The 25,707-nt window shown below is 51.7% G+C and overlaps 1 protein-coding gene across 6 annotated transcripts in view; it reads left to right on the top strand.

Annotated features, from left to right (window-relative positions):
* Positions 1-25,033, top strand: part of EXTL3 (exostosin like glycosyltransferase 3) — a 96,873-nt gene extending 71,840 nt beyond the window's left edge. For all 6 annotated transcript variants that reach the window (XM_038177715.2, XM_038177714.2, XM_038177713.2 and 3 more), the window contains 6 exons: positions 1,263-1,387; positions 4,983-7,587; positions 21,661-21,788; positions 23,535-23,679; positions 24,056-24,184; positions 24,448-25,033. In XM_038177715.2, coding sequence (XP_038033643.1) covers positions 5,440-7,587; positions 21,661-21,788; positions 23,535-23,679; positions 24,056-24,184; positions 24,448-24,657 — 2,760 coding nt within the window. In that variant the 5' untranslated portion in view covers positions 1,263-1,387; positions 4,983-5,439 and the 3' untranslated portion in view covers positions 24,658-25,033. The remainder of the gene's footprint in view (positions 1-1,262; positions 1,388-4,982; positions 7,588-21,660; positions 21,789-23,534; positions 23,680-24,055; positions 24,185-24,447) is intronic.
* The last annotated feature ends 674 nt before the right edge of the window (positions 25,034-25,707 follow it).

Below are 25,707 nucleotides of genomic sequence, written 5' to 3'. Positions count from 1 at the left end.
GGTGAGCAGTACAACATCAGAGGCTGTTCGTGTTTACCAATTCCTTGTAAAGCTCCACGATCCCTTGCTCGGAGATTTGGGAGGGTGATGAGCTTTGTGTCCAGGTTGTTTTCGTCCAGAATTCGGGATGTAAAAGGATTTGCTTGTAAGCTGTGCATTTCTTCATCCTTCTGGACGAATAAATAAAACAATACCCGGCTGTATTGCCAGAAAACAGCACTGAATAATAAATTGGGAAACTAAAAGGCCTGTATGTAAAGGAGATCTCACAATGCATTATGCAGAAAGCAGGAAGGTGCTGGAGAGGGAAACCACTGGCAGAAGGCAGGCTGGGGAGATGGACGGTTTTGCAGAGGGCAAAGCAGGCAGGTACCTGGAAACACTCAGGGAAAAGATTTCTTTCTTTACGGGGTTTTGCCTGCTGGGGTCCATCAGCTGCTGATGCTTCTTGGGGATTTTCTGGCACTATAACTTCGAAGAGGGGTCTCCTGTGCCATCACGACAGGACGAAACCTGCCTGGAGAGAAGGAAAAAGTACAGGAATGGTGTCAACACGCATGATACTTTCCCCTAATATCCGTCAGCCTCGGATTTTTTCAGTGCAGGTGATTTCCTAGCAGGAGGGAGGACGCTGAGGGGCTGTCCCAGAGCGTGTTTGCCCAGGGCTGCTTCACCCCGTGGGTGGGAGGCGGGTTTGGCTCCACGTGCTAAATGTTTCTTGGCTGGGATAAAAGCTTTATAAAGCAGAGGATGCAGTTTATCCCCCGAATTTACAGCTTACAAGACCTTTTTCTGGTTGCGTGTGGAGCAGCGCTGATCTTCGCCTAGGAGAATTTCTCAGTACCTGCGAGCTCTCGGGGCGGTACAAATCCCCCGTGCTGCTTCCTGAGGCACGTGAAGCATTTCAGAGTGAGCTCTCCATCTGCTGCCTGGAAAGACCTCCTCTCCAACACACACCTAATGGATTTATTCTCCTTGTTCAATCGCAGGAAAATCCTCTAAAGGCTCCTGTTCCCAACATGATTGGAGATTTGGGGGGTAATCCTGTTCTTTAAGGGAATTAGGAGGCAGAAAGTTACCGTTTGCAGGTTTGTTTTGTGTGCCTTTCTTTTCCCTTTCAGCAGAAACACTGTTCTTCGTCATCAAAAAAAGAGAAGGGGGAGGAATATGTTGTTCTTCATTTAGCAAAAAGATAAAAAAAAAGGGCTTACACTTCCTGCTTTAACAAAAAATAAGTGATTTCTATTTGATTTCATTTTTAGTGCTGGTGACAAAGAAACGTGGCAGTGGAAACCGTCTCTTCAAGGCTGGACAGAGAAAGCAAGGACGGCGCTAGCACGCGCTCCCTGACCTCGCAGATCACCAGGAAGGAGCCTGCATGGCAGAGGTGGGTACAGTGCCTCATCCTCTCAGACAGTTTCCAGGCTCTATTCACAAATACGCTGGAAAGGGGACAATATTTCATTAATTTTATAGGGAAATGGACAAAAGGAGATGCAGGCAGGGAGAGGTAAGTGCGCTCAGGTGTTTGCAGAGGGACTTTGGTTACTGAATATTCTGGCAGCCCCACCTTAGACCAGCCTGGCTCTTTCCACTAGAAATTCAAAAAGCCTGAGAGCCCCAGATATTCCCATAACATCACTGGCACCCCCTGAGGAGGTGAGGAAAGCTGGGACAACATCCCTGGGTTTGAAGCAGGATGTGACAGCGTGCACCAACAGCGATGCCATCCCGCAGCCCCGTGCCCGGGGAGAAGGAGCTGCAGCGTGCAAACGAGGCGTGCCAAAGAAGTCGGTCAGCTCGGCGTTTTGGGAAGAGGCTGGGGTAATTACCGACTTTCTGATTTCCCAGGAGCCCTCCTCGCCTCTTTTTTGTGTGCGTGTAATTAGGTCTGGCAGGCAGCGACGCTGCGTTGTGTCACCAAGAGTTTCTCGGCGAGGGGCTCGATCGTTTAAAGGACAAAATGGTGCTTGGGGAGGGGGAGGAATGGGTCGGCTGCAGAGCCCAGAAACTAACACATTCCTCCTCCTCCTCCCGAACTTCTTTTGGGGAAGTGTGGAAATCAGCAGCCTTTTTCAGTGGGGCTGCTTAAATAAAACGCTGAAGTCTCTCTTGGTAAGACCACAGATTGGGTTTTCATTTTAAGTCCTAATAACGGTGTGTTACGACCTCCAGCTCTATCTACTTGATAGGAATAAAGTCTTAGACACTCTTTTCAGACTCTCCTTCGTTACTAAAGTGCTTTCTTTATCACCAGCACATATTTCATGCTGACAGTCAATACTTTTAACTGATCCCAAGCCACGCATGTTGCATTTCAAATCCCTCCCCAGCCTCCTCTAGTGTCTTCTGTGTGGTCTTCTCTCAGCCAGCAGCAGAGTTCATTTGTCAGCTTCAGGTTTCTGAGCATATGGATTATTTTTTTTTTAATTCACAGCCCACGTTTTTAGGTCAGGAGGATAAAGTTTGTTCTGTGTCAGCTGAAGGAGAGGGACCAGAGGAGCCACTGGAAGGATTAGATGGCAGAACAGCTGCAGAGGATCGTGTGTGGGGTGATGGCCTGGATTTAGCTTTCCAGGGATGCCATTTGCCATTTTAGGGAGTTCCCTTTGCCACTTCATCGCTGTTTGGGGCTCATAAATGGGCAGAGCTGCTAAAAAGGAGCAAGATTTAGATGCAGGCTAAACTGATAACCTTTGGGACTGTGTTTGCTTCCTGGGGGGCTGCAGCTTTCTCTGGTCAGTCAGAAAGCAGCACATACACACCCCTCCTCTGTCTTTTTGGTCACATTTATGTTCCCTTATTTCAGTCGTGTCTCAGAGCCTTGCATGCAATCCACGGCACCCCCTAAGAACAGAACAGCAGAGCTGGTTTTCCCGTGTGTGCCTTGAAGTCGAGCTGTTTTTCAGATCCGCTGCCGTTCCAGTGAGCATGTGCTTTGGCATTTCCCTCAGGAGAAGTGTGAACAGAGCGGCTCTCATCTCCTGGCCAGCTGTTTGCAGAAAACTGGTAGCACTTCTAGGATCTTCGCAGCCCCTTTGAGACAGCCCTGAAATTGCAGGGACCGAGCGGTGCACACGGATGGTGACAGCACGAGCTTCATTTCCTGGAGAGAGCTTAAAAAAAAATAAATAACACAGGCCTTAAAAACTTCTTCTTGCCTTCAGTCAGCCGGCTGCTTTGTACACTGGTGCCTGCTAAAAATCCTGCTGTTGCAGAGCAGTGGTCCCAGCGGCGCGATGCGAGTGTGCTGTTCCTGCCAGGGCTCCCTGTGCCTGAGTGACAGCCCCGCGCAGCAGAGCTGGGGATTTACATTCATCACCAGCCTCTCGCAGCCCCAGCAAATGGAGGTTGGTGTACAGAGAGCAGCATTAAAATGTTCTGCCAGGAGAGCCGAAGCCTCCCCCATCTGCCTGCACCGACAACGCTGCCAAGATCGGAGAAAGCTGATTTCGTTTTTGTTTTTTTTTCCTGACTTTTCAGCCCTTTTTATCCGCCCGGCTTTCTGAGATTTACACCAGTGGTGTTTGCCAGACAATGCTATGAATTTAAAAGCTGCTTTCGTTTTTAATTGCAGTGCAGCTCCCAACTGGGGGTCGTGTTCGGGGGCTGCAGGGGAAATTCTCCTTCAATCATGCAGCGTTACACTACCAACAGCAGAGAGCCCTGTAACAAAACGGGCCTAGGAATTGTGTGTTTTTAGTCCACTTCTTTCCCTTTAGTTACATTTTTTTCCTGGTTGGAGTCAAATCTTCAGTTTATTCCCCTGACACGCTTGTGTACTGAAGGGAAAATGATCCGTGACTTACCTCTGCTCCTCTAAGGTGAATTTCTGGTTTGCTTTGGCTGGTTTTCAGGGCTCTGTTTTAGCTGCAGGTTGCTTCCTCGCCTTCTTCCTGCTACTTCTCGGTGAGGAGATGAGGGGAGTACGAAATAGATGTAGTGCAAAATGACTGTCACCATTGTAGGTGACTTTAATTAAAAATTGAAGCGGAAATGAATAAGCTTCTCGTGAGGCTGTGCAAGAGTGCCCAACGCTGTACTCATCAGCCGGGGTATGAAAAATATCCAAGAAATGTGGCTAACTCGGATGCTACTGATAAAAAGGAGGGAGAGTTTCTATAAAATCATCTGGCCTAGAGTCAGTGCTGAATTGGCCCCATCCTTGTGTTTTATGCAAACTTTAGGTAGCCATTCTCCTAATTCAGTGCCACAGCAGTTTTCCAAGCGAAAAGGGCATATTTAAGCAAGCTGATGCCACTTGTGTGGCATAGTATCATGCAGATCCTAACTCCAGCATCTTGGCTTTGATGGACAGCATAGACTGGCTCCCTTTTTCCAGTTTTGACCCGAAGTTCTATCTCAGATGCAGCGAGCCTGCAGAGGTGGCTGTAACCGCTGTGAGTACGTTCCCTTTAAACTTTCTGCGGCGATGAATCGAAATTTTCCAGCAGGAAATGAAAGCAAAACACTTCGTCTAAAAATTCCTCATCAGCTCTAGTCACTCGAGCAGAACAATAGTGATTACGCTCAGTTATGCAGGACAAATTCCCAGTGCTGCCGTGTCCCCGGATCCCAACGTGCCATTAGGAGGCGGGCAGGCAGAGCAGGTGGACGTTGATATCCCCCTTTTGGACGTGAGGGGACGGGGACTCGCAGATGCCAAGCAGCTTCCCCAAAGTTTCACGGCAAGAAAGTGGCAGAAAAAGGAAACCAGGTCTAAGGGCTGGGATTTTCGGGGCTGGCCACCGAAACGTGCAGCCCTAATGAAAAGGAGGGTGCTCAGTGAGAGCCACGTGTCCACACCTCATGGATCCCATCACCTTCTCAGGTTTGCTGCTGTTAACCCTGGGGATGTTAAACACGTACAAAGGTCGCTCTTCGGAAAGAGAGGAGAGTTGCTTTTAAAAATGAGCGTGGTCTTAGGTCGCTACGGGGTCGTTTTGTTGGCACTGTCTGAATTTCTGCCTGTTCTCTTGCAGGAATGGCCGAGCATCAGCCGTGCAGCAGTGATGAGAGCGCCTGACGTTCCTACGAGTCCCTCCTGGCTCGGCCTCCGCGATGGCTGGTGCCTCTGCATATTCATCGCATGGTAATGCAGGATGTCGAGAGCAGCGGCGGAGTTTGGCTTGAGCCCCTTGTGTTCTTCCCCCGCTGGCTGAGACTTCCCAATCGCCATGACAACGCCGTGACACTTCCAGCAACTCGCCCGCAGACCGAGGGTGGGCTGGGGTGGGCGAGGAGGCCGGCGAGCAAGGCGACCGGGACCGAAACGACTGCGGGAGAGCTGTGGTGGCGACACGATGAAATTCCCATTCTATTGGCCCCTCGTTAAGCAGGCAGAGTAACCTTTTTTTTTTTGCAGAGACTTGCTGTAAAAGCCCTTTTGGTTATGGCTACTGATCCGACGTGACTGGGCAGGCGGTGACTTTGGAACTCATGACTGGATATACGATGTTGCGGAATGGGGGAGCGGGGAACGGAGGCCAGCCGTGGTTGTTGAGGTGGTCCAGTCGGATCCGGCTCACCTGGCTTAGCTTCACCCTCTTCATCATCCTCGTCTTCTTTCCCCTCATCGCCCACTACTACCTAACCACCATCGACGACGCGGACGATGCCGGCAAGCGCATCTTCGGCCCTCGGACCGGCAACGAGCTGTGCGAGGTGAAGCACGTGCAAGACCTGTGCCGCATCCGCGAGTCGGTCAGCGAGGAGCTGCTCCAGCTGGAGGCCAAGAGGCAGGAGCTCAACAGCGAGATCGCCAAGCTCAACTTGAAGATCGAGGCCTGCAAAAAGAGCATTGAGAACGCCAAGCAGGACCTGCTGCAGCTGAAGAATGTCATCAGCCAGACGGAGCATTCCTACAAAGAGCTGATGGCTCAGAACCAGCCGAAGCTCTCCTTGCCAATCCGGCTGCTGCCAGACAAAGACGACGTGACCTTCCCCCTGCCAAAATCCAACCGGAATTGCAGGCTGCACAATTGCTTTGACTACTCACGATGCCCGCTGACATCTGGCTTTCCAGTCTACGTCTACAACAGTGACGATTACCCTTTCGGTAGCTCCTTAGACCCTTTAATTAAGCAAGCCTTTGAGGCGACTGTCAGAACTAATGTTTATGTTACTGAAAATGCAAATATTGCTTGTGTGTATATAATTTTAGTGGGGGAAATGCAAGAGCCTGTAATGCCAAAACCTACTGAACTAGAGCAACAGTTGCACTCTTTGCCGTATTGGAGGACTGACGGACACAACCATCTCATCATCAATTTATCGAGGAAATCGGAAACTCAGAACTTTCTTTACAACATCAGCACGGGGCGTGCCATGATCGCCCAGTCCACCTTTTACGACGTGCAGTACCGACCAGGCTTCGACATCGTGGTATCACCCCTGGTCCACGCTATGTCTGAACCCAACTTCCTAGAAATCCCTCCCCAGGTGCCGGTCAAGCGTAAATACCTGTTTAGTTTCCAGGGGGAGAAGATTGAGTCTCTGCGATCCAGCTTGCAAGAGGTTCGCTCTTTCGAAGAGGAGATTGAAGGCAACGCCCCAGCTGACTACGACGATCGCATCATTACCACCCTGAAGGCCGTTCAGGACAGCAAGTTGGACTTTGTTTTGGTGGAGTTCACGTGCAAGAACCAGCCTAAGGCGAGTCTGCCCACTGAGTGGGCTCTGTGTGGAGAAAGGGACGACAGACTAGAGCTACTGAAGCTATCTACTTTTGCACTGATAATCACCCCGGGGGACACCCGCTTGGTGATCTCCGCTGGGTGTGCCATGAGACTGTTCGAGGCGCTGGAGGTCGGAGCCATCCCGGTGGTTCTCGGAGAGCAAGTTCAGCTCCCCTATAACGATGTGATCCGGTGGAACGAGGCAGCCTTAATCATACCAAAGCCACGTATCACAGAAGTGCACTTCCTTCTGAGAAGCATTTCTGACAACGATCTGCTCGCCATGAGGAGGCAGGGCCGCTTCTTGTGGGAGACCTACTTCTCCACCTCTGACAACGTTTTCAGCACAGTCTTAGCCATCATAAGGACTCGAATCCAAATCCCGGCTGCTCCTATCCGAGAAGAAACTGCGGTGGAGATCCCCCACCGCTCGGGCAAAGCTGCTGGCACAGACCCCAACATGGCAGACAACGGCGACCTGGACTTGGGGCCTGTGGAAACCGAACCACCCTATGCATCTCCCAAATATCTCCGCAATTTCACCCTCACCGCAATGGACATCTACAGGAATTGGAATTCCGCTCCAGGGCCTTTCCACCTCTTCCCCTATACCCCCTTCGACCCTGTTTTACCATCGGAAGCCAAGTTTTTAGGGTCCGGGACTGGATTTCGACCGATAGGTGGAGGAGCGGGTGGCTCTGGGAAGGAGTTCCAGGCTGCTTTGGGTGGCAACGTCCCCCGGGAGCAGTTCACGGTCGTGATGCTAACGTACGAGCGGGAGGAAGTGTTGATGAACTCCCTAGAAAGGCTCAATGGTCTCCCGTACTTAAATAAAGTGGTGGTAGTGTGGAACTCTCCCAAGCTTCCCTCCGAGGATCTCTTGTGGCCAGACATCGGTGTCCCGATCATGGTAAGAAAGACGTAGACCCCGTGGTCTTGCTTCCCGGTGGGTTTTGTATATTAAAGTTGGCTGTAGCCGTTCTGAAGAGTGTTGGCTCGGCTTAGTCATCCGGGCCAGCATTCATCTCGCATCCTTGCGGATGTCTATACCTGATCTGGTTTCTTTATTGTGGAGAAAAACAAGGAGATGAAAGGTAATGACTCAGCTGACCCATTTTAGGTGCGCGCGTGAGGACTCCGTGGCTTGTCTTGTAGAAAGGCTTGTTTCTCTCTGGGACTTCAGAGGTGGGCGAGATGAATTGGGATCGTGAGAGCCAGCCTGCAGCCTTCAGCTCACGGGATGCAGGAGCTGATACACAGAATGGTCTGAATTGTACACGTGCAGGGTCTTTGCAGTGCCGGGTATTTGGCAGTCTTGAAACAATAATTGCGTGCGTGGAGCCCGCTATGAGTCTCAGGGCTTAAGGGTAAGAGATTCCTGTTTATTGAAAATCTTTGCTCGGGCACTTGAAGTATCACACCGTGAGGACAGGTGGCACCTTATAAATATCTAAATAGTGGCTGCTGCTGCACCTTACCTGATAAATCTTTTACAAAAACAAGAGAGGGACGCACTGCAGCTGTGCTGTGCGCTAGATAAGGGCCTCCGAAGGCATTTATCATGTTGTATTACAAGGGAGGAGAGGAGAGAAAATGGGGGAAAGCATAAGCCAAGACCTATGTAACCGTGAGAGATTCTGTCTTGTGAGTTTGGGTCAGATTTGGGCTGATTTCGTCCCAGCCAAACTGAAGAACTGACACCTTGAAAGACCAGCGTGCCTTCTGGTGCCCGGCTACTCCCTTGCCTATCGGCAGCGTTGCTTTTAACGAGCTAATTCTCCCTTAATTAATATTTATTTCTTTGTTTTAGGACTTTCTCTGTTGTCTCCGCATGACTTTCTGCACCAGGCATTGTTAGTGATCAATATTAAATATAAATCTCCAGCTGCACTCGGAAAGAGAGCAGAAGCATAAAGGCAGCGCCGCGTTGTTTGAATCCGGTCATGTTTAGAGGACAAATGGAAGGATAATGCGTTACAAATTAGGGAAAGGAGAAATAAAAGAGGGAGATGGTATTTAAGTACGCAAACTGCATGTGCTTTATGTGACAGGACGCCGCCAAGCTTAATAGCAATGTGAGCTTTATGCTTCATGCAAGGGGATTCATTGATTTAATATTTCGCTTTATTATTATTGTGATGAATAAATCCTTCTGCTCACATTTAAAAACCCTTCTGGTCCAGGGACAATGAGGAGAGAAAATTGCTCGGATAATTGCGAAATAATCTCTCACATTAGGCCCGTTGAATGCTTGAATTCTGTGAAAGTCTTCGCATTGTGTCTGCTTCGAAACCGTGCACTCCTCCAGAGCTGGAGATTTGGGGCTGCTTCTCTTTGGAGTCGCTAATGGGTGTTATTTGTGCAAGGAAAATATGTTTCTGTTGATGGACCTTAATGCCTTTTTTCCTCTGCTCTCTTTTGTATGTCTATTGTGTTGGGGTCCCACTTGTTTTTTGGGGACTTTGACATGCACAAGCCTTATACACGCACAGCTTTTCTATGTGCCATGCTTTAGAAGAGCCTCAGGCTCTCAGGATCCCCTACACGAGCCCTAACCCTTTGCTGCCTCCAGGCATCCATCCCACAACGTGCTCGTCCACCTCCAGACCTGCTGGTTACATCGTGCTGGGGTCTGTAAGTATTCCTCAATACTCTGCCCCCTGTTTTGGCACGACAACGGTATGAAAACTTCCCTGGGCTTCCTCAAACGGTGACACGTCCTAAAAGCCACCGCTGCAGGGACCTGGGAAGCAGAGCAGAGACGCGGGGTGCTGCAGGCATTGGGGAGAAACACAGCCCCTTCAGCTGCTGCTGGAAGCAACTCCAAAGCTGTGAGATTCATCTCCTTGCAGGGAAGAAGTGTCTTTTGATGGGGAATATCCAATTCTTTCAGATCTTCAAGCGGTGCTGTATCCTTGTGTAGCAAATGAGCTCCGTAACGTCCCCGCAGCCGGCCGGCGTGCAGGCTGCTCGATGTGGCCCAAAGTCCCACCAAGGCGCTGCTGGAGCTGGTAAAAAAAATAATTTTGTGTTCAGTAGATAAACCAGCCAGGTTCCTGAGCTGCACAGGAGTCTGTGATAACATATTCTGGTCCTGTGCTGAGCTAGGTGCAGATACAATGCGCTGTAAGGCTGTGTGTAGTCACTCAAGGTTTCCCTCAGAGCAGATGTAGATGGATTGCCCTCGAGTTTGAAGTGCCTTTGTGCCGTGCAGACTGTTCCCATCTCACATTCAGGAGATAAAAAACAAGGATCCAAATGAGTATTCTTGTTTGTGCAAGCCTGAAAGCTTCCTTCCCCCGAGTGTTTGCATCTGTAGCACTTCACCGGGTGAACCTGGCACGCCGAAGAGCCCAGAGAGCATCACCGCGGCCGTGCCATCAGCGACATCTCGGCCATCCCTTACCTCCTGAGCTGGCTTTTGAACCTCAGCAATCGGGTGCCCCTCGAGGTGGCTGTGACATCTGCCAAAGCTGAAATATCCTCAAGGAGTTAAAGCCTGCCCGGGCCACCCAGTGCCTGCTTTTGGTGCCAGCAGGTGGGCTCCGTGCGGGCAGGGTGGCAGCTCTACTGCATGCTCCTGCCGTTTCTGTGCTTCTGGGGGGTAAAAAGAAGGGTTTGGGGTTAAATCTCTGCTCTGAGCAGGCGGAAAGACTGCACCAGGCTTTGAGTGATAAGGGGTAGCTGGCTGCAGCTCCCACATCAACCTTGGAAGGATTTCCAGCAGCGGAATGAAGACTGAGTCAGTAAGGAGACCTGGCTTGGTCCTGGGACAGAGACTTCCAGCTTCCCCGCTCTGCTTCTCCACGCTCAGGATTTCTAAATAACATCCAGGTGACGACAGGAGAACCTCGCTCTTCGCTTTGCAGTTCCCTGGCAGCTTTTTCACCCATGCGAATAAAAGCAAAGGGAAACAAACGAGGCAAAACACCGAGGAAACCACGCGGGCAGCCCACGCAAATGGTAATGAGATGCACCCAAGAACGATTCAGATCCCGCTGCTCTTTTCTCTGCGCTCAGGAGCCGGTGTGCTGCTGGTTTCTGCTGGCTTCAGGGCTCTTCCCTGTGCTCCTCATCCCAATTTTGGCGTAGCAGTGTGCCCAGCCCGATGCTGAATGACCGAGGTGTGTGGTTTCAGCAGCTCCAAAGCTGGCTGAATGCCTTCATGTGGCTCTGAGCAGGGCACGGATTGGGGAAAGGGAACCAGGAGTCATTTCTCTTCTTTCTACTCTGGTTTTAATCCTGAAAACAAAGTGTTTGGACAGCCAGACCCACTTAAGATGTATTTCAGAAGGCTGCCGGCGCTGCGTAGAGAAAGCACAAAGCCCTGACCTGCGAGCTGATTAAACTCCGGAGCAGCTTGCACTCAAAACAGCCGCAGATCCTCTAATGCAGCAATTAAATTATCCATTTCCCTTGCAGAAACTTACTTAAAGCCCCCCAGGACTGCAGCCTGAGCCAGGAAAGCCTACATGTGTGTGCTTCCCAAAGGCCATGGGTCCAAGCAACCCCTGAAAAGGGTTCGTGGAAGACAGAAAGCTCTGTGGGGACAAACACTTGTTGGTAGGAGTGTTTTTTGGATCAGGATCATCCGGTTGTGTTGTTTTGAGCCCGTGTAGCAGCTCTCCGCCTGCCCCAGGAATGCCTGCCTGGTTTTTGGATCAGTTTGGGGACCCCCAGGGTTTTTCAGAGGGTGCTGGCATCGTGCCTGGAGCACAGCCTCCAATATTATAGGATGCACAGCCCCGTGGATGCATAGGCTACATCATACCCATCCCAAAACGGTATTTTCATAACCTGTGCTCGTGTCCTCAGAATTAATAACCCAAACTTCTGATTTTCTTTCTCTTCCGTGGCGCACGGCTCCTTCGGCGACGAGCCGCGGCTGGAAAAGCCCTGCAGGGCTTTGCTTTCTCCTCTTCCTCCGGGGTTGTGTGTGCTTGGAGGCATTTACGAGCAATTTGCCTGGGTTCACTGCCAACGCCAGCTCCCGTGGCTTTCGGCAGTGACTAATCCTTTCCCTCCGCTTTGTTACGGGGTAAGTCGCTAGCTTTGATCTCCGCAGCCGGTTCCAGTGGCGTCGTGTCCTTTTCTGCTGGCTTGGTGGCCGGCTGAGGAAGCTCATTCAGTTGAGCTGCTTGCCTGAAAAGGAATCATCTTTGGAAAATTTCAAATCCAGCAGCACCGCCGCTGAAGTCTGCAGACCTGCCCCTTGAAATGGCACTGGGTAAGCGGGAGAAGCCTTGGGGGAGATGCTGTCAGGACTTTCCCTTCTGTTTGAGCAGCGTCTGTACAGCTGTCCTGTGCTGAGCCTGCTGCTGAAAGACTTGATGCCTTCGATTTGCTGCCAGAAATCCTCGAATTTGCCCTGGGATGTCCACGGCAGGAGCACGGGGAGCTCCCAGGTGCTGTTTTTAGCTCGGAGGATGAGGAGCAGAGCCCTGTACGGGGCGGCTTTGGCGTGCCACGTCCGCAGCATCGGCGTCTGCGCTTGTCCTGCGACTTCGTGCTTGTTTTTTTGGGAAGAGTGGAGGCAACTTTGCAAACTCAGCTGGGGCACCAGCAGCTCGTGGACACCAGTAACTTGATTATACTGGGGTGGTGTGCGTGGTCCTGCGCCAGGACCAGGGGGAGCTCTCATCAGAGGGGAATAAAACCCCGTGGGTTTGACAGGATCCAGCCAGCACAGCACCTTCAGCAGCAGCATAGCAAAGGTACACGAATTACAAAATCTCTCCATGAGAGCAGTTTTCAGAGGCAGGACAACACCGCCAAATATTCCCGTGCTGCTGCCGGGTTCGTAGCACCACCTGCTGCCTGCGGAGCCCCACGAGCTGCCTTGCTTCTCCCACCCCTCGGAGCTTGCTGCCTCTCTGCGTAGTTTTTGCAGCAGACTTGCTGCTCGGTTTACCTGTGCTGCTAAAACCCAGATGCTTGCAGTATTAACTCCCACCCCCTTGCAGTCTGCTGCTGCTGTTTAAGCAGCAAATTATTCCATGCTGGGGAAGAAGTTGGGGGCAGAATTGAGTGTGTAGACATTTTCTCTCCTTTTTTTTGCCTTCCGTTTTCACCTTCTCTGCCTTTTCTGGGGCTGTAACGCTTGGATACAAGGGCAGAGAAAGAGATGAGGGGCAAGGGAGAGGTTTTCATCACTCTGCGTGTTCCCTCGTGTCTGATGAAGCTCAGAGATACCTCCCCAAACTCATTGGGATCGATCGGCAGCGACCTTGCAGCTCGCAGGTAGATGATAACTTACTCCCAAGCTGGCGGTGGCACAGCAGCCACAAAATTGTTCATCTCCTGGATGCTTTTACCCCTTTTCCCACAAGGAATCTCTCCCTTCTGTCTGATGGATGATGCTTCCTCACTTCTCTAGAAATCAAATCCTGGATTCCCCTCCTCCAGAGCTGATAAATACGGGACAAAGACCATAAACAGCACACGGGGGCATGCTGGAAATGAGCTGGAGAGAAACTGAGGCACAGAGAACAGAAAATGATGCCTGCCCACTGAAGCATGAAGTTGTACGTCTCCCTGTAAGCTCACAGAAAAGCTGTTTTTGCCTATTCCCAGATTTATTAGCAGTGGAAAGATGGGAAATCTGGTGAAGCCGTTCTCGGGCCTCCCAGGTAACATTTTTCAGATCAAAACAGTTCAGCAAACGTCTTCAGGTGTCTGGACGCTTATCTGAATTGCAGTCTGAATTTTTTTTGAGGTGTAGGAAAAGTAAATGGGTTTTTGCGCTCGGCGCTGAATTTTTAAAGCATCCTGGGCCGGGAGGTGACGTTTGCAGCTTCAGTGTGAACTGCTTGGAGTCCAGGCTGGTGGAAACAGGTGGAAAGATTTTTTTAAAAGGAATTGGTTTTAATTATGCCTAATCAATGTGAACTTTGTAATTGCTAGCACGTGGCAGTCCTTAATTCCCAGCCCATGCTGCGGGAGGTGCTCTTGGTAGTCCTCGCTCATCCCAACCATCTATTTCGGAGCCTCTCGCTGAAAGCATTTGTTCCCCCTTGATTTTATTTAATGTTTTAATTGAATAGCAGGAGAAGCTTAAACAGATCACCCCGAATTAAGAGTCTGAGAGCAAGAGGAGCTCTGAAGAACAGGACATTGCCCTGGCTCTGCCTGGAAGCCCTGGGACGTGGAGCAGGTGAACCTGTGAGCAAAGGGAAGATCTTCCCAACCTGCCTTTCCCCTTTATTTGACCACATTCAGGGCAATATCCCGCCTGCTCTCTGATATCCAAGCTGATGGAAATTGCTTTTCTGCATAAGCCGTGCTCATCCTGGAGAAAAATGAGAGATAAGACGCTGATTGCAGAACCGTGGCATGGATTTGCTGGGTCTTTTCTTCTAACCTTACAGAAAAGAGCTCTCATCGCTAGGTAATGGGGTTGAGGACAGGCTTGCTGGCACAAAGCTGTCGCCATTTCAGCCAGCCCAGACCCATCAGAAGTTTCCCAGTGAGATTTCAACTCTCTAAATCTCTGATGTCCTTGGAAAACTTCTGGTCTGGAGTGAACCTGGCAGCTGAAAGTGGGTGTGCAGGTCTGAGTGCTCTTCATGCTCGCTGCTCCTGGCACCACAACCATTTCTTCTCTGCCCCCTTCTCCTCAAAAAATAACCTGCCCACGGAGTTGATGCCATTGTGGTTTTGCTTCCACACTGAATTTCCTTCCAGCTTTTTCACTAAGTGCTCTGCGAGTTGTGAATTGCCTTTCCCCACCTCCTCCCTCCACGAACAGAGAAATAATGTTCGTTTTGATGCCTCCTGCCCCCAAATGTGAGCGTCTGCACCAGAGCATCTAGGATGGGCCACAGCAGCTGAACACCCTCGAGCATCATTAGACGCAACGTGCTCAAGCTGCCGAGCCACGCCGAATTTAACCAGTTTTAAAATAAGTGCACCTGCTTTGCCGGGCGTTTCGTTTCACTTTTCGTCATAGAAATCCTGCTTGACAGATGCCTCGTAGAAAGCGAGGGAACCTGCAGAAGAAGTAATTGTGCAGCACCGCACTGACGGAAGGCTCTGTTAATTAAAGCAGCCAGGCTATCAGCCGGAGAGCAGTGTGTGGAAAGATGAGCTCTGCCTCGGTGAATGGGAAAAAAGGTATTTCCAGTCATCCCCTGGGACGGCATCCCTTGGGTTGCCGGCACTTTCCTCTTCCCCTGGAGATGTTCTCACTCTCCAATGTGTGTTTCTCTGGTTTTCAAGTGGACGTTTGTGTGTTTTCTTCCCTTTATTGCTGGCGACCTGCTATGGCACAGCAGCTGATGGCTTGGCAAGGAGAGGCTACCTCAAGGGTGCTCCTAAACTGCCGGGCTAATTTGTTACACGCTCTCCGTCTTGTAGATGAGATGTGACAGCCTCTCTCAGATCCCTCCCCCAGCTCTCAGTCCATTTGCTGCCAGACTTCTCGGCGCAGTCCCAGGGACCAGCAACGTGTCTTTTCCAATGAATTTAGAAGCACGTGAGTTCGCCAGCAGGGTTTTCTCCAGAGAGAAGGGCTGAGAGAGATCTGGACTTCGATACTTTAAAAGTTTTGGGCTTTTGCTTGCTTGCTTTAGTAAGGACAAGACTTTATAGTGTGTGCCTCTCCCTTTAGCTCCAGTATGGCTCCTCCAACGAAGACTGAGGTTGGTACTGAGGTTGTACCTGGCCCTGAACATCTCCCGACACATCTGTGCTGAGTGCTCCATCCACGTAGTGCAGCTGGGAAGGCGAGGCAGGAACACTGAATATTTTTCCCCAAATCAGGTCAGGCTTTCCCAGTGAGCTGGCAGATCCAAACTGCTAACTCCTAGGGGTCAAACTGGGCTTAAAACTGGCGCAGAGGGATTGTTCAGCTCCCAGGCTCGCTGGCAGGGTGCACATCATCTCCTAAGCTGCTATTATCTAAGCAGCCTGGGTCTTCCTGCAGAAAACTGGATACAGGGCACACGTGGCCTCCTTCAAGGTGTTCCTGCAGGAGCTGCGGGCAGCAGGAGAGGCACAAACCCTCAGAGCAGCAGTCAGCACCTGGTAAGAAGCTGATTTTGCAATCCATTTAAACAGCACCACTTTCAAATTGCAGCAGACACCTGGCAGAGAGCTGGTACAGCAGATAGATATTTATTTGTTTGTCTTTCTGTCTTACCAAAGACAACTGGTTGCGTTTGTGTGCCCCTAATTTGCTAAATAAGGGTGCAGATGCTCCTGCTGCCGTCCCCGGTCTGTCTCCCCAGCATGTTCTGTGATCTCCTAAGCAGAATAAATTCACCTGAATTTCCTGCCTTGAATACCAAGAGGGGATTTGCCAGGTGGAAGCAGGTTTGTGACGTCTGCCTGGCTTAGAAGAGCACTGATAAAGAAACACTTCACTTCCATGCCTTTGGATAGTGCCCATTTAATTGCAAAAAAAATAATAGCCAGGGGAGAATACCGATGAGGAATGTAAAACCCCAGCCGCAAGTGACAGCATGTTGTCCTGAGGATGTTCTTCAAAGCCAAATAATTGTAAATAAATCTAGGTGGACAACCAAAGCACATCTTTAATTGCGCAGCCACTAACAGGGACATGCAGGGAAAATAAAAATAAGTGAGGATCTGGATCTCTTTAATGTTAAAATAAGTACGCCTCTCCCTTAGCTTCCTCCGAACCAAGTGACAGCTGCACCCCTATGAAAATGAATAAATAATGGGTTTTATTTGTATCGCAAGCTGTTTTCTCAGCTCGGAGATGAGCAGCCCACGGACACCACTCGCGTGGTTTAAAGAGAGCCCAAGCGTTGGCACAGATGATGTCCATGGACACCGTATCAGTGTTAAAAAGGGATTTCTACTAGTACCTTCCTGTGGGGTTTTGTTCTCACGGGGGGATAATTTACGTCTGGTTTAATGTTGGATTATTTGATTATGCCTGTTTTAAAAATGCATCTGTTTTGCCAATTTACGTGCACTGCATGCAGCCTTTGGGTAGCTTTGCAGCTAAATTCCCCTCCAGTGAAACTCTCTCATTCCTCTGGAGATGATTTTTAAAATAGTCCCTGAGATCTTTTCATCCAAAGCTTGAAAACACCTCCGAATTGGAGGCAGCAAAGCCTGGAGCCTGGGAGTTGGGCTTGGCAGGAGGAGATGGTTCTGTGTGGGCAGGACGGAGCCCAGGGGCTCTTGGTGTTGTGCTTTCAGGAGGATTTCAGTGCTGCAGGAGATGTGTGGTGGTGGCTGTGGAGATGCTGGTGGCTTCATCGGCTTCTTCACAGAAGGCTTGGCAGCTCGTCCAGCAGACAGGACACATCTGTGAGGTCTTGGGACCGGCCTCTGCCCTTTGACATGTTACATGGGGGAAGATGACCGGGAGCTCGAGAGAAATTGGGATCAAAGTCATCGTTATGAGGGTGAACTTCAGGTGTGTGGTTTCCACACGGAGTCTCTCCTGATTCCAAATTCCAAAATTCCTGCAATAGCCAGGGATATTTGTGGTGCTGCATCCCTCTTCGTTTCTGGCTGGTCAGTGCAAACCTGTCCTGACATCTGTGCTCCTGAAAAAGCTGTGAAGATGGTGCTGCTCCTAGGACAGGCTGGCTGCCTTCCTCCTCTGCATCCCTGGGCACAGCAGTGGAGAAGCAAGAGCCTGATCCAACACCTCCACTGCAGTGGGAGCAGGGGATGGAGCCAGACCAGGTAAAAAATTAAGATTTATCCTGTCCATGTGTACGTGAATCCACACAGGCACGCGACCCGCTTGGGAAAAAAGCCCTTTCTGCCCTGTAAATAACCTGCCAGCTCAGCATTCGTGTGCTGTTGTGTCTGGTAATCTGCAGGTCTTGAGGGCTGAGCTGGGCGTGTTGCTTCATCAGGGGATTATCCGGATTTTGTCTGACCTCTGAGCTGAAAATGAGTGGCCTGATTACGGAACAGTTTCAGGTAAGGGCAAAGGGATTCCCGGTGCCACTTGCTGTTCCTCCTCTGCTGCAATTCTGAGGTTCTGACCTTGCAAATCCCTCTGGCTCAGCCATACGAAGCAGAACGGTGTGTCCTCGGTTGGGATCTTTGCCCCCAAATGCTACCATCGGGATATAGTGCATTTTTTAGAAGGGTTTGTCCATGGGTTCAATCCCTGGGATGGCAGCAAGGCTGAGGCACAGCCCTCGAGCATCCTCCCTGCGCATTCAGTGCCTTCCTTCTCTGGATCTTACTGCGAACTTCAAGAGCTGGTGCCAAGAAGAGGATTGACAGGGCTGTAAATCTGTCGGCCCTAGAGGGCTGTGCTGCCAGGACCACTCTGCTTCTCCCTTCATCCCCGTGTCTTTGGGAACAGTGGAAGTGGATCCTTTTCCCGAGAACTTGTTCTTTGGCTCCCCGAATTACGCAGCTCTCCTAAGGGTGCCCTTTTGGTTTTGTCCTGATGAAGACCTGACATGAGCAATGAGCTTCCCGCTTGCTTGCAGAGCTTGCTCTTTGCCCACAAATCAATCTGCTTCTCTAAGCGGAGCTGTCAGGATTTCTCCAAGGGCACAGACATTCTTCATGTTTTCGCCACCAAATTAGATGTGACGCTTAATTTAAGGCTTAGGCATAAAGCCTCACTAGACATTGCTGGAAGACACCGATTTTACTAAATTTTTGTATTTATGTATAAATATTCTGCATAAATAGGAAATATTGGTGTTGGTTGGGGCATTCTTGCTGGGCAGAGGACAGATTTATGCTTTCTTTTAGCTCTGTCTAACGCTTTTAAGATCTTTTTGGCCAGCATGGCCATGAACAACGCCAGGAGCAAATGGATGTATTAAACAGGTTTGGGCTGAGTTTCGGGGTTTCGTGCTCCTTCAGTCAAAAGAAACTTGTGGAATGAAATCACCTCGATTTGCTGACAGGAGCAGAAGTCTCTAATATGGTGTGTGTTGTGCTGAGAAGCATTTTATGTCTTGTAGTTTTAAGACAAACATCCTAAGTGCGTAAACTGCTGAGGTGATTTGGAGCTGGGAGCCATGGCAGCGACTTTGTACAGCACCACGCTTGGTAATACCACTGGTGGCAAAGGTGTTTAAGCAAAATTGACAAGAAAAGGCCAAAAATAACCAAGGTAAAGACAGCCAGAAGTACAAAATGTGAGGCAGGAGGGGCTGGGGTTTGTGTGAAGGTCCTAACAGTGCTGCTGTGCTCTGTGGTTGGAGCCTCCCCGTTCCCTCCAGGGGAGGGTGGCTTTTTGGTGAATTTGTGTGCCTTTCTTTTAGCTGATGGGATTTTTTGAGCTCCCCAGTGCTAGAATCTCGCTGGGTGAAGGTTACTGGTGAGTAACTGGTGAGCCGGAGCTCAGCATTTCAGCGCGCGCCTCACGCTTGCTGAGGCAACTTTGGTGGGTGCTCACCCAGCTCTTGGCTCACAACCCCTGAAAAATATGATCAAAAGCCATCATTAACGTGAGGGAAGGGCAGGAGAAACGGCCCTGGGTGAGAGATGGAGAGCTTGATCTGGTTGAATAAGAACTGAAAGAGGGTTTGGTTATGGCGCCGCCCGGTCCCGTGTGGAAGAGGCCTGCTGAGGGAGCTGATGGCGGATCCCTCAGAGGAGCGAGTGGTTGGCCTTAGGTTGGACGTCCTGAGGGACACTCAGAGGAAGGATAGATTCCCCCATCTCTTAATGTCTTCAAAAGGGATTCCTTTCTGTCAGAGACACCTGAGGTGGCCACAGGTCAGGCCTGAGAAGGGGCTCCTGTGAGCGGGGCCTAACATCGGCAACATGGCTGAACTCACAGCTCCCAGCCCCACCAGCCATTTGCTGCTGGTTCTTCAGAAAGCATTTGGAGATCAACCAGTGCCAAGAAGTTTGATCTCCCAGTAACGCTGTCGAGCTGTTGTTTCACAGCAGCTTCATGGCACCTCAGGCTGAGAATATTCCAGAGAAGAGCCGGGCTTCAAGGCCCTGCCCTACCACCAGAGGAGGTCCCACAGGGTGACCAGGCCACCTCCTCTCGTCCATAAATCCCAGATTTTGGCAACATACCGTGCCTTGTGTACATATAGGGGTGTGTATGGACACCACAGTGGCTGCCTGCTTTCTCCACATGCATGGCACGGGGAGGTTGAGCTGCTATTTCTGGAGGAGTGCTTGGAGATACCCGTGGCCAAGGACACGGCCCGATAAGGCGCCGCTCAGCTGTATTTTAGGTTTGTGATGAAGTCAGGAAAAATTGCTAAATCTCACTTAATGCCACGGGAGGGAGAGGATTGGACTTCTTTATACTTGGCTGGTGTAATAACCCTTCCTTTTTCACCTAGCCTAATAAGTTCCTGAGTGCATTTGTGCCCGTAATGGCCATTTCACGCCTGACAAATCTGGCGTTTTCTGAGGCCCATTGAAATGGAAAAACCTTCGAAGAGATAGGAATGTTGCAAGTCCCCGATTCGAATACTCCTCCCCTTCCCCCTTGTAACCTGTTTTTACAAGATTAGCCACTTGTATTAAAGGAGAAAACCTTCCCAAAGGTTCACTTGTCTCTTTCTCAAAGGTTTTATTTCCCATCTCATAACGCGATGCCCTTGTTTCCCCAGCTCAGGATGCAGTGTGTGTGTTTGAGACCCAAACCCGGTCCTGCCCGAGGAAAAGGCACTGTGCTGAGCCGTCCCAGGAGGGCAGAGACAGGAGGAAGGTTTGGTCCCTTCTCGAATCGCTGCCTGCACGTCCCCGTTTGCTTTCCTGGTGCAGTCACCCAGGGGCAAGCGCAGGGATTTCCAGATGCCGCTGACTAGATGGCTGATGCCAATTAGCCGCATCCTAAAAGCGCTGTAAATTGGGACAGTTCCTTTGAAAACAAGGCATCAAAGGCAGGAGCTTTAAGTTGCTTCGAACTTTCGCTTGTGCTCACGTGGTGGATGTGCTTATTGAGTCTCGGAGGCATCTGGCTCCTCCGTAGCATCCTTCTCTTTAGGGAAGAGTTTCGTGCCAATGCACCGATCTCTCCACCCTCTGTGCTGCCCTCTTGCAGCTCCGGGGAGTGGAAATAATTTGACATTTTGCAAATGTACAAGCTGAGTCTTTCCCGAGAAGCTGAATTGAGGACCTGCAGCAAGTAGGAGGCTGCTCAATGCAAAGCCGTGGACATTTCTCAGCGTGCTGATGGGGCAGAAAGGGTTTTCTGCTGCTCGGCCCCAATTCTTTCTCTTTTGTCCTCTATCCATGTGTCTTCAGCTGGTCCAGCAGGAGCGGTAGGCAGGACCTTGCCTGGAAAGCATTAAATGCATTTCCGATGGCCTGGGTCCAACTTCTGCTAATCCTCACGAGTCAGACACCCCCGGACTTCAATGAGATCAGCCTCGGGGAGGAAATGCCACGGTACCAGCAGCGGCACAGCGTGCTGCGTGCTCTTAAGCAGGAGGATAAATTATGCATCGGCGCTGCTTTTAATAACTCTGCAGCCTTACCGGAGGGCAAGCCCAGCAACAGGAGGCGAAGCAGGCAGTCAGAAACTGGTCGTGGCCACAAGATTTCAGAAATGGAGCCTCTTTCAGAGGCACCGTGTCACACCCACAAGGACCTGACACCCGTTTTAGGGTGTTGATGAACTGGAAGGAGCCTAGAGCTGCGCCATTCATTCCCCTTCCTGCAATAAATCGTGCTTTTGGTGGCTCTCCAGCAAAATATTTTAATGCCTTCTCGTTGAACGCTCCATTTTTTGCCCCCAGTTGTTCCTGCTGACAGCTGAAGGCGCCAACACGGGCTTCACGCGGGAGTTTAATCGCGCCAGCTGTCACACGGGTCCCCGCCACAAATATTTTCCCCCTGTTAATGGCTTTTTTATGTGACCAAACGTAATCTTGTTTAATAGCATTTTACGGCCGTGACGCCTTCTTCTTTTCACCAGGCTGGACTTTATTTTAAGAGGAGAAACGGCTGGTGGGATGGAGTGGCCCGGGCATCACAGCGTGCCCGTAGGTGTGCCGGGGCAGGTGAGACCTTTTCCATTTGCGCACTGTGACGCTCGTTGTTTGTCCCGTAGGTCGTACGCACGGAGAAGAACAGCCTGAACAACCGCTTCCTGCCGTGGGATGAGATCGAGACGGAGGCCATCCTGTCCATCGATGACGACGCTCACCTTCGCCACGACGAGATCATGTTTGGGTTCCGGTGAGTGGCCTCCAAGGGTGTAGCTTTCAGCCCCACCTGGATGTTTTCTGCATCCCGGTGCTGCTCGTGGCCCCGTGGTTAAAACGAGAGCCTGGCCGGGGTCTAGCACAGCCTTTCCTGGGGCTTTCCAGATCGAGTTGTTGGAGGAGAAATGTGCGCTAATGAAGTGTTTAATGACTGCAGGTGGGCTGATTCCAGGTTGTCCAGGCAACCCTCCTGATTCTCGCACTTCCTAACCTTCACTCTCAGGCTTTTGCAATTCTGATAACCCTCCCGTAATGTTCTTGAGGGTATGTTAAGAAGAAAACTGGAAAACAGATCCAAGAGGCTTCTGTGCTCCATCCTTCACGTTGCCAAGGCCAGGATGGTCACAGCCCTTGCAGGATGGGAGCAAACCCCTCCGAGTAGCATGGCCAAAACCCTTCTCCGGAGGAACCCCGGCTTTTTGCCACGAAAACATCAGGTTTTTGTGAAAGCAGGAGGTGGGAGAAGCGAGGAGGGGCGAGCAGTTCCTGCTCCAGCTTTTCAAAACATTGAGAGAAAGCTCAGCCAGCGAGCGAGGGCTGGGAGGATGGTGCCAGGGCCGCTGCTGGCAGCGTTAATTACTCCCTTTTCATTACCAGCTTATATTGGAGCTTCATTAATTGGACTCGAGGCTGTAACAACAACCCCATCCTTGCTCCTTGCTGTGTTAGGAAGCGTCACGAGCGCCCTTGGAAAGTTGGTGTCTGCAGCAGCCCTGCAGCCATCGCTTCTGAAGCTCTCAGCAGGCAAAGGAGCTGTGGCAGCTCTCCTCCACCTCAGGAAAACAGAAAAAGGCCACTCGCTGCCTCGTTCTGTGCCTGTGGCGAAGGGAAAACCCTCCCGAGTCCACCAGGCTCCCACCTGGGACTTGTTTTTTGCAGTCCGGGCCCTCTGAGCTTGGGTACCGACACGTGAGGTCGGCTCAGATGCTCCCAGGGAAGCTGGCGGCCCCGCATGTGGAGGCTGGGTTGGTTTGCCAGGTTAGACACCGGGCTCTGACGTTTGTCTTAATGATTCCTGACAGCCTCACGGCTCTCCTGGGGGCTCTCACTTGAGGAGAGCGAGCTGCAGCTGGGAGCAGAATATTAACCGAGCCCGCGCTCTCTCACTCCCAGCCCAGAGCCGTGGCTGCCCTGGACTTTTTATAAAAGGAAGTCAAAGCAGAGCTGGTGGTTTCGCATCTTGCTGGCTTTCCCCACCTCTTTCCCTGCCCTTTCACCTGAGCTCACCGTTTTCCGTGCTCTCTGTACCTCAGAAACTAATTTGGGGCCATCGGGCTTTTTTCGTTAGCTTTCCTTTAAACGTACAGAGCAACCTTTAGGAGTTAGAAGATCCCATATGCATCAGCCAGGAGCACTTCCCTCCCCTGCAAACCATAAACTGGAACATCTCTCTGGAAGAGGCCCAACACGGGAAACCCAACTTGGTGGCACCCAGCGTTGCTCTGCGCTCACAGCCCGTGGCTTTAAACCACATTTGCACATTTTAACGATGTTTAATCTTTTTTTTGTCCAAACTACGATGTATCTTGGCCATTCTTTGAACCAGAAAACCCCAATTATTTATTTTTTATATGCAATTATTCCCCTCAGTTGCAACACCTCCGTGGGAGCAGATCCCTTGGCACCGAGGGCACGATCTCACCTGGCCGCCCCTGGAGGTTTTCAGGCAGAGCTGTGCCGATCTCCAGGCGCCTCATCCGAGCTCTTGGTGTGTTTGCAGGGTCTGGAGAGAGGCGAGGGACCGCATCGTCGGCTTCCCGGGGCGCTACCACGCGTGGGACATCCCCCACCAGTCCTGGCTCTACAACTCCAACTACTCGTGTGAGCTCTCCATGGTGCTCACTGGTGCTGCCTTCTTCCATAAGGTGAGAAGTCGCGGCCGCTCCTCCGTGGCCAGCCTGGAGCTTTCCTCTCCTTCCTAGAGGAACCAGAGCTCGCGTGTTTGTGATTTATTTGGTAAGAATTAGCTCAGATTTGATTGTTGGAAGGGAGCAGGGCGGAAAATGCCTCCTGGACACGCTCTTCTCTCTAGGAGAAGGAAAACGGAGGGCAAACAGATCTTGGGAAGACAACGGGCCCTTTTCCTACACTTTCCTGAGCTGTCCTGTGGAAAGGGGATCCACCAGCTGCTGGCGACGTGCTGACCGTGCAGCAGCAAAGAGAGCGAGGTCTGAGGGGGCCGAGGCAGTGCGTGCTGCCCGGGATCCCCTCGAGCAACGCTTCCCCTTGTTCCTCTTGCAGTACTACGCCTACCTGTACTCCTACGTGATGCCGCAGGCCATCCGCGACATGGTGGACGAGTACATCAACTGCGAGGACATCGCCATGAACTTCCTCGTCTCCCACCTCACGAGAAAGCCTCCCATAAAGGTAGGGACTTTGTACTGTTATTTTTTTTTACCCCTCCGTCCCCGAGGAGCTGTAGGGCCTCGTTCAAAAGCTCAGCGCAGCCTCCAGAAGCGGCCAAGTCCTCGCCGTGGCACGCAGGATGAATTTGGGGTTTGGCTCGCGGTGCCGCTCAGAGCAGAGGGTTTGCTGTGTCAGCAAAGGCCCCGCGGAGCAGCTGGAAGACAGATTTCCTTCCTCCCATTTTAAACACAGCTGCAGTGACCGGCCCCGTCCTTCTCTTGCAGGTGACCTCCCGCTGGACTTTCCGCTGCCCCGGCTGCCCCCAGGCGCTCTCCCACGACGATTCCCACTTCCACGAGCGGCACAAGTGCATCAACTTCTTCGTGAAGGTGTACGGGTACATGCCGCTGCTCTACACCCAGTTCCGCGTCGACTCGGTCCTCTTCAAGACCCGCCTGCCCCACGACAAGACGAAATGCTTCAAATTCATCTAAAAGCAGCAGGCAGCGGGCGGCCGCCCCTCGGCTCGCCGAACTTCATCCCGAGGCGGGCGAGGGCACAGGGGTGGCTTCTCAGCGGGGCTCCGAGGGCCAAAAGCCTTCTGCTGTTGACTCCGGCCTCCCTCCCGCGGAGGAAAAGGGACAGCCTGGGGTTGGGACAGGCACATTTTGCCCCCGTCCTGCTCTCCCCCACGGCGACACGACCAGGCGGCGGGGCGCAGGATCTCCCGGCCCCCGCCAGGACGCTCCCTAGGATCGTACACTGAGGAATGGCACGTTGGCTAGCGGACCCACCCCCGGGCTAGCCAAGGGCACCCATTCTTTTTAATTATAATTATTGTTATTTAAAATGAAAGTGTTTTAGATTTGCCGCGTGAGGCTTTTTTTTTTTTTTTTTTTTTTTTTCCCCTTTTCCCACCCCTCTCTGGACCTGTCTGCGCTCTCGGGGGGCGCCGTGGCAAGGCCAGGTCGGCGGCGTTTTGACTGCAGAGGTTTCTCCCCACGTCGAGGCAGCTCCGGTGATGCTGTCCCCGTCCTTCCTCCCTCTCTCCTCCTCCCCTCCTGCACACCACGGCCCGGCTCCCATCGCCCTGTGGCCGCTACTGAGGACTTCCAGGTGTCACCCCGCTGATGAGCGCCCTGCTCGCCGTGCCGAGCCTCCCGCAGCTCCACGAGGGCTGAGCAAGGACGAGGTTGGTCCTGGAGGGTCCTGAGCCGGCTCCCAACTCCACACCGGGTCCCACACCGCAGCCACGGGGGCGTTTGGTTGCTGTGCTCTCATTCCTGGTGTCCTTTTTCCACCGCAGGTACCGCCAGACCTCAAAAACAGGGTTTGAGGTTGGGAACGCTCCCCCTGCAGCGCGGCAGGGCAGCGGTGACCCAGCGTCGTGTGTTGGAGCAGGTTGTGGAGAGGCTTCGAGCCTGCTCTGGCCTTTCGGGGGTAGCAGTGGGGTATCAGGGCCCTTTTGGGGCCATCTCTTGGGATCGGCCACCCTCATGGGCAGCACTGAAGCGAGGTGCTGGGTTTGCTGGAGCTCGGAGCGG

The sequence above is a fragment of the Anas platyrhynchos genome, chromosome 3 (assembly GCF_047663525.1).
Source record: "Anas platyrhynchos isolate ZD024472 breed Pekin duck chromosome 3, IASCAAS_PekinDuck_T2T, whole genome shotgun sequence".
Classification (NCBI taxonomy): domain Eukaryota; kingdom Metazoa; phylum Chordata; class Aves; order Anseriformes; family Anatidae; genus Anas; species Anas platyrhynchos.
The sequence above is the reverse complement of the archived record's forward strand: the minus strand, read 5'-3'. Positions and strand labels throughout refer to the sequence as shown.